An 8201-nucleotide genomic window follows, 5' to 3' on the forward strand; every position below is an offset into this window, starting at 1 on the left:
ACGTGTATCCAAGAAAACAGGTGCTTAGTGTGAAAGTCTTTGTGCTTGTCTTTCTGTATCATCACAACGTGTATCCAAGAAAACAGGTGCTTAGTGTGAAAGTCTTTGTGCTTGTCTTTCTGTATCATCACAACGTGTATCCAAGAAAACAGGTGCTTAGTGTGAAAGTCTTTGTGCTAGTCTTTCTGTATAATCACTACCTGTATCCAAGAAAACAGGTGCTTAGTGTGAAAGTCTTTGTGCTTGTCTTTCTGTATCATCACAACGTGTATCCAAGAAAACAGGTGCTTAGTGTGAAAACCTTTGTGCTTGTCTTTCTGTATCATCACAACATGTATCCAAGAAAACAGGTGTATAGTGTGAAAACTTTTGGTCTTTACTTTCTGTATCATCACATGTATTTTAGAAAACAGGTGCTTAGTGTGAAATCCTGAGCTAAAAATTAATGTTCCTTCTGATATATTTATTTCTTATGCACTAGAAGCCAATCTAAATGCTTGAAGTTATGGTTTAAGTGCTAAAGTAGGCCCAACATTTGTTGTATAAAGGTTGTGATAGATCTGAAATGCTATTTTACATGCCTCTGATTTTGAATGTCAAAAATTTAAGGGGAGGGGGAGGTAATCAGTTTGATTTAAAACAGAGTTCTGGGCTTCAGTCTCTCTACAAATAAGCCTAATAGTGTTAAAACTCTATTGTTGTATAAGATATTGAATCTTGCTATTTCAGCTTATTTCCTCCGATGGTGAACGGGGAAGAAAAGGAACAAAGAAAAGGAAGCGTTCACCTTCACCTCTGTCTGATAAACGACGAAGGAAAGGGTCTGTTTAGCTCTAAATAATATATTTTGACCTAGAACAGAAGACATTTATAACACCAAAAACTGTTGACTAGGAGTAATGGGTTAATTAATTCTGATGGTTTGAAAGTTTTCATGAAACATTGTTTATAAAAGGTATCATTTAAACTCATAAACAGTGAAACATTGTAACTAAGGATTTTTTAAGTTTACTGAACAGTAAGCAAAAATGTTTCATGGGAAACTGTAACAAGATTGTTAGTTTTAAAGTTTTCTTTTTGTGTTACTTTACAGTATATATGCTTGCTTTAAAGTAGTTTTAACATATGATAGTGAAATGATGTTAAGTTGTACTGGTATTCTATGGGATCAGAGGCGGACGTAGTCCTGCTATTGGCACCAAAAAAAAGTTCCTGCGTGGTGATGATGAATCTGATGACTTAACTAAAGATATGGAAGACCCGTCTCCAGAGCCCAACGTACAAGAAGTTCACTTACCAAAAACTAGTAAGTTTTGTAGAAGAATTGGATGTCGGAATTTCTTAAGAAGAGTGTTTTTTTTATTCTGATCTCAGGATGAAAATAGCAGACTTTGTTTTCCAAGTTTATTTACTTTTTAAAAGCTTTTTTATTTTTGTTTTGCTTACTGTATATGAAAACACCCTAAACTATTATTTATCACATATTTCTTGTCAATAAATTTCAATGTAATGTTAACAATCATTCAAAGAATTTTGAAATAAATTACAGTGAAATATTTATTAGCACATTTATTTAAATGTTAAGCTCAATACTTCTATTAAAAAAAACATATTAGGTGTTATCTTAACGTTAAGCATAATTTGACAGAAACTGCATATTCATTAATATATTTTTTTTCCTTTTAGATACAAACCCCAGAAGTAACAAAGACAGTGAAATGCAGCCTGTTAAAGGAGGAACACTTGCTGATCTTGATGGAAATGAGAATGAAGATAAAGTACATTTTATTTTCTGATAAAACCTTACTTTTCACATTTCACACCAAGTATTCTTCTCATTCACACTTCAAATCCACTCTACCTTGTTCACACGCTGCATCCACTCCAATTTATTTATATTTCATATCCACTCTCCTCTTTATTCACATCCTTTCCTGTCTCACACCCCACCTTATTCAAAGTCAGTATCCATTCCTTATTTAAACTTCACATTCATTCCACCTTATTCTGACTCAACATCCACTCCACTCGTTATTCACGTCCTTTCCTGTCTCACACCCCACCTTATTCAAAGTCAGTACCCATTCCTTATTCAAACTTCACATTCATTCCACCTTATTCTGACTCAACATCCACTCCTCTCGTTATTCACATCCTTTCCTGTCTCGCACCCCACCTTATTCAAAGTCAGTACCCATTCCTTATTCAAACTTCACATTCATTCCACCTTATTCTGACTCAACATCCACTCCATTCGTTATTCACATCCTTTCCTGTCTCGCACCCCACCTTATTCAAAGTCAGTACCCATTCCTTATTCAAACTTCACATTCATTCCACCTTATTCTGACTCAACATCCACTCCACGTCTGCTTCGTATTAACGCTTTACATCCATTCGTTATATGTTTTAGGAGAATAAAGAAGATGGAAAGAGAAGTTCTAGACCAGGAACGCCATCTGGTCAGCACGGATCAGAAAGAAAACATGATGATGGACAAGATGATAGTGTCACAGAACAAACTAATCACATTATCATTCCTAGTTATGCTGCGTGGTTTGATTACAATAGGTACGTGAAAAAAGTCTTCCTTTCAAATATGGGGAACCAGAATAATGGTAGTTTTGAAAGTTTACTTTGGATATTGTAAACAAGACTGCTAGTTTACAGCATGTAAGATGTTATTAACATGTTTAATTTATAGACAAAACTGCTAGTTTACATCTTGAGATGTTATTAACATGTTTAATTTATAGACAAGACTGCTAGTTTACAGCTTGTGAGATGTTTCTAACATGTTTAACGCTCTCAATACAGGCTCGGCCAATTTGACTGACCACATGACCTCTTTGTATTCATTCAGAGTCTTTATAGTCTTTATACCAGTAACTTTTAATATAGAATATATATCTTCACCAAATTTGGCAGTCTTTCACATACAAAAACATCATATTTTTTAGTGAAGTATTTTATATAAACTAAAAAAAAGATTTGTCCTTGAATATATTTAGTATTTGCTTTAAATAGTCTGTATGCAGTGATTTTCATGGTAACATTAAATAGTCCGTGTGCAGTGATTTTCTCAAAAATCTCTAAATTTCTTTTGTGTAATATTTGAAACCTCCTAAATACATTTCAAATGTTTGTTTTCAGTAACAATTTATATTTCATCTTTTATCTTCTCTACCCTAACTCTATGCATAGTTGGTCAATTTGACTGACTTCGTAACCAGCAAAAAAACAAAATAAGTCTAAATTATCCTTTTTCTTTCCAGAATGACTACATATTGTAACATGAAACTACATTTGTTTATGCTAAATAGCTTTAAATTCATAACAGTATACATCTATCAATAAATAAATTTTGTTGTTTTATTGCCCTCTGAACTATGTCTAAATACTATTCGCACCATTATAAGTTGTAAATCACTTGGGGAATGTGGAGGTCATGTTATGCTATATATTATTATTTTTATTTATTCTACCTAATCTAACTAATCTAAAGAGATCACTATTTTTACATTTTAGTTACTTTTATAATAATAAATAAAAAATAAACATGAAAAACAAGTAATAAAGTTCTTACCAATCTTCTTTTTTCTTGCTATCGATTGTCGATGACACTTAACCCTACTTTCTTTACGCTAATGGTAACAATGCACTAAATAATTTTTATTTGATTAAATAATGCACAAAAGAACATAGACTAATAACATGCAAAAAGTAGACAATTTCCCCCAACTCTCGAAATTTTTCTGCCTTTCTAACTATGCAACAAGAACTGTTATAAATTATTCAAGCTAGTTGTTAGTTTTCCCATGGGAATGAACTGTGTATTATAAGTGAAATTGGTGCTTATGTGTTCAGAACACAATATTATACAATACATCATTCAAAAAACCTTGGCTTTCTATTGGTTATAGGTAATATGTAATTAAGCTTAAATGAGAACTATTAACCAATTCTGAATGAGAGGATGTAACTGGTGGGTGTGGCAAGAGAGATCTGATTTTCTATTTGATAACTCTTTAACCAAACAGAATTGAAGGCTATAAAAATTATGATTTGCCTGAGCAATGACAATTTCATTGTGAGTAATTTACATTTAATTCCCTACTTTTTGGAGGGGTGGTAGATAAAATAGAGAAGAATGGATAGCTAGAGAAAATGTTTCATGTGTCACATTAGGAGAAATTCAGGATTTTTGTAAATATTGCCTTGTAGAATTAAAAACTTAAAACTTATTTACTATTAAAATGTGGATTATTAGCTAAAATTTTTTGCTATATTAACCCTTTCGTAACTTTTAATGCAGTAAGTGTATCTTCACAATATTTGGTTACAGTCATTTCATGGTTGTTCTTTGTTGAGAGTCACTGAATTTTTGAGTTGAGAACTAGGTGATAGTCATTTCATGGTTGTTCTTTGTTGAAAGTCACTGAATTTTTGAGTTGAGAACTAGGTGATAGTCATTTCATGGTTGTTCTTTGTTGAAAGTCACTGAATTATTGAGTTGAGCACTAGGTGACAGTCATTTCATGGTTGTTCTTTGTTGAAAGTCACTGAGTTTTTGAGTAGAGCACTAGGTGACAGTCATTTCATGGTTGTTGAGAGTCACTGAGTTTTTGAGTTTAGCACTAGGTTACAGTTATTTCATGGTTGTTCTTGTTGCGGGTCACTGAATTTTTTAGTAGAGCACTAGGTGACAGTCATTTCATGGTTGTTGAGAGTCACTGAATTTTTGAGTTGAGCACTAGGTTACAGTTATTTCATGGTTGTTCTTGTTGCGGGTCACTGAGTTTTTGAGTAGAGCACTAGGTGACAGTCATTTCATGGTTGTTGAGAGTCACTGAGTTTTTGAGTTGAGCACAAGGTGACATTCCCTAGGCTGTCATCACCATGTTCTGACCTCTCACATTGAGGCAAAAGAAAGTTTCGTTACTGATGTTACCAGTAAACATCTGGCTGTGTAATGTTTTATTGATTCCCCATTTTGATTTTCCTAGCTACACCATACAGACTTTGTTTTCTAGCAGTCTCCTTCCCTCTGAATGTTGATGAAGTTCTTACATGGTGTAGAATATGTCAATATCTCACCAGTAGAGTTGTGCTAGATTTCATGAAGAGACTTTTTATGTGAGCCTGTTGGCTTTCTCATTTAGCTTTACTCCTGCAAAGCAAGGCTTTGCATATACATCCGGGTGATGGTCTTACCCTGCAGTTGCTTTGCTTTCTGCCATTTTTCAGGGAGTCATCCACTCTGAATTTTATGTCTATTTGTTGTTATCAGCAATCCGTAGTGAGAGCTTGTTTTATGGCTTCCGACTCAGTCCTTGTGCTGCTTGGGGGAAAAGTTGAATACTCTAAAAGTTTATGAACGTCCAGCAAGCTCTCTCACTATCTCTAGTGTAGAAACCATCTGTGGTTACTGGCTATGATGACAGATGATTGTCTGTATAAGGGTGCTGACATTCTTTTTTGACTTCACCATCTACCCAGTTTCTATATTTTCCTTCTAGACTGGTTACCACATATTCCAGTTTTTTGAGGCACCTTTTAGGTAATCCCTACTTGACTTATGTCACCGTGTACTTAGAATGTCCCAGTAGAAAAGGGTAGTGATTTGATGATGAAATGCACGATCTTTACAAGGTAAGGCTCGAGTGAAGAAGTTTGTTTATTGGTGTTCTGTGATGCTGCCGTGGTCTGTGAGGTGTAATGGGGCTGAAGTAGATCCTATGTTTCGTAATCTTATCTAATCAACAGCTGTGTTAGAGCTTCTGTTGTACATATAACACATATCATTTGGTTTGACTGCCAAGGAGGACTAGATCCATAGTGCAGATGTGGAAGAGAACTGACATGAGGAGCAGTTCGGATATAATCTGATTGTCATCACAACAACTACAACCCATTTTACATACAGTACACTGATGCATTTGATAGAGAGTAGTCTGTTAAACTGAGTGTTTGAGCTTTTATTCTTGTGCATATCCTTGACCATATACAAGTTTTTACCAATCATTTGTTATTTTATACAGTACATTTACTTGTCAGAAAAAGTCATTATTATGGCACTCTTAGCCTCATCTGAAATTAAAATTTATTTAAAGAATTTGGTTGTGAAAATGATTTATAGAAGATTTATTTTTATTGGCAAGAAAATTTTGTTTTAATTGACTAGATATGGTCAAAGCAACCAGTGGATGTGATTTTGTTTTAATTGACTAGATATGGTCAAAGCAACCAGTGGATGTGATTTTGTTTTAATTGACTAGATATGGTCAAAACAACCAGTGGATGTGATTTTGTTTTAATTGACTAGATATGGTCAAAACAACCAGTGGATGTGATTTTGTTTTAATTGACTAGATATGGTCAAAACAACCAGTGGATGTGATTTTGTTTTAATTGACTAGATATGGTCAAAGCAACCAGTGAATGTGATTTTGTTTTAATTGACTAGATATGGTCAAAGCAACCAGTGGGTGTGATTTTGTTTTAATTGACTAGATATGGTCAAAGCAACCAGTGGATGTGATTTTGTTTTAATTGACTAGATATGGTCAAAGCAACCAGTGGATGTGATTTTGTTTTAATTGACTAGATATGGTCAAAGCAACCAGTGGATGTGATTTTGTTTTAGTTAAATAAATAGATATGTTGTTTGTGTAATTTATGTTCTTTTAATAATGAGACTTGCAAGTGGTTGCCCCAAATTAATTTTGCATCCCAGGCATTCTGTAAAAAAGAAACTTTAATCTGTGGTTTTTTGTTTGAACAAATTATGAAAAGAAACTTTACTTTCATTATGTAGTAACAGGGATGTTTTGTCACGAAAGATGGGAGAAGCATTTTTTAAATTTAACCGTGTCTTTAGTACTCTTAAGATTATTTTTTTGAATACAAAAGAGGATAAATTGTAAAAATAATTTTATTTTCAGTATCCATGCAATTGAGAGGAGAGCTCTACCAGAATTTTTTAATGGAAAAAACAAATCTAAAACCCCAGAAGTGTGAGTATAAAAGAATCAGCATTTTGTGTTTGCATGAAATTGAATTATAATGTTATAATTAAATTATGAAGTTAACATAATAGGGTATTAAATAATGAAAATGGAATCCTAGTATCTTAGGAACTCAAGTTGGTATATTTTCTATTCTGTTGGGCTGTTTAATTGTTTATTTGATTAAAGTCATACATGTTTTTGTGGAGAAAACTTTTTTCTAGATGGTTCAATTTGATTATTGGGTTTTGTTACATTTCATTCAATGCAAAATGGTTTTTAGCAATTTTTTTTTCTAAGCCTTGTAGTAATTTCACTTCGTAACTTCTGTTGCATTAATGAACACGTTGCACAGTTAAAGATAAACTAAAATACTTTTAATAAACAAGATACAAGGTTTCATTTAGGTTATTTCCAAACAGATGTTGAAATTATTTCAAAGTATATTTTTTGGTTATTATTATTATTCTTATAAATAATTAGATCAGATATTTGTATCCATTATTGATTGTTATTATCTTCCCTACAGGTATATTGCTTACAGAAATTTTATGATAGACACTTACCGACTAAATCCAACAGAATATGTCACAGTTACTGCTTGTCGTCGTAATCTGGCTGGTGATGTTTGTGGAATCATGAGGTAAGTGGTTACATCTTGGGCTGGTGATGTTTGTGGATCTGTGAAATAAGTGGTTACATTTTGGGCTGGTGGTGTTTGTGGATCTGTGAAGTAAGTGGTTAAATTTTGGGCTGGTGATGTTTGTAGAATCATCGGGTAAGTGGTTACATCTTGGACTGGTGATGTTTGTGGATCTGTGAGATAAGTGGTTAAATTTTGGGCTGGTGATGTTTGTAGAATCATTGGGTAAGTGGTTACATCTTGGACTGGTGATGTTTGTGGATCTGTGAGATAAGTGGGTAAATTTTGGCTGGTGATGTTTGTGGAATCATCAGCTAAGTGGTTATCTCTTGAGCTGGTGATGTTTGTGGAATCATCAGATAAGTGGTTATCTCTTGAGCTGGTGATGTTTGTGGAATTGTCAGGTAAGTGGTTACATCTTGGGCTGGTGATGTTTGTGGAATCATCAGGTAAGTGGTTACATCTTGGGCTGGAGATGTTTGTGGAGTTATGAGGTAATTGGTCACATCTTGGGCTGGAGATGTTTGTGGAGTTATGAGGTAATTGGTCAC

The 8201-nt window shown here is 33.7% G+C and overlaps 1 protein-coding gene across 1 annotated transcript in view; it reads left to right on the forward strand.

Annotated features, from left to right (window-relative positions):
- Window positions 1-8201, forward strand: part of LOC106470417 (SWI/SNF complex subunit SMARCC2-like) — a 56735-nt gene that overhangs the window by 23731 nt on the left and 24803 nt on the right. The window contains 6 exon segments of the mRNA XM_013930973.2: window positions 730-821; window positions 1173-1306; window positions 1687-1778; window positions 2414-2571; window positions 6945-7016; window positions 7537-7650. Of these exon segments, the coding sequence (XP_013786427.1) occupies window positions 730-821; window positions 1173-1306; window positions 1687-1778; window positions 2414-2571; window positions 6945-7016; window positions 7537-7650 (662 nt within the window).

This window comes from Limulus polyphemus, unplaced genomic scaffold (assembly GCF_000517525.1).
Source record: "Limulus polyphemus unplaced genomic scaffold, Limulus_polyphemus-2.1.2 Scaffold3988, whole genome shotgun sequence".
In the NCBI taxonomy this organism is placed as follows: domain Eukaryota; kingdom Metazoa; phylum Arthropoda; class Merostomata; order Xiphosura; family Limulidae; genus Limulus; species Limulus polyphemus.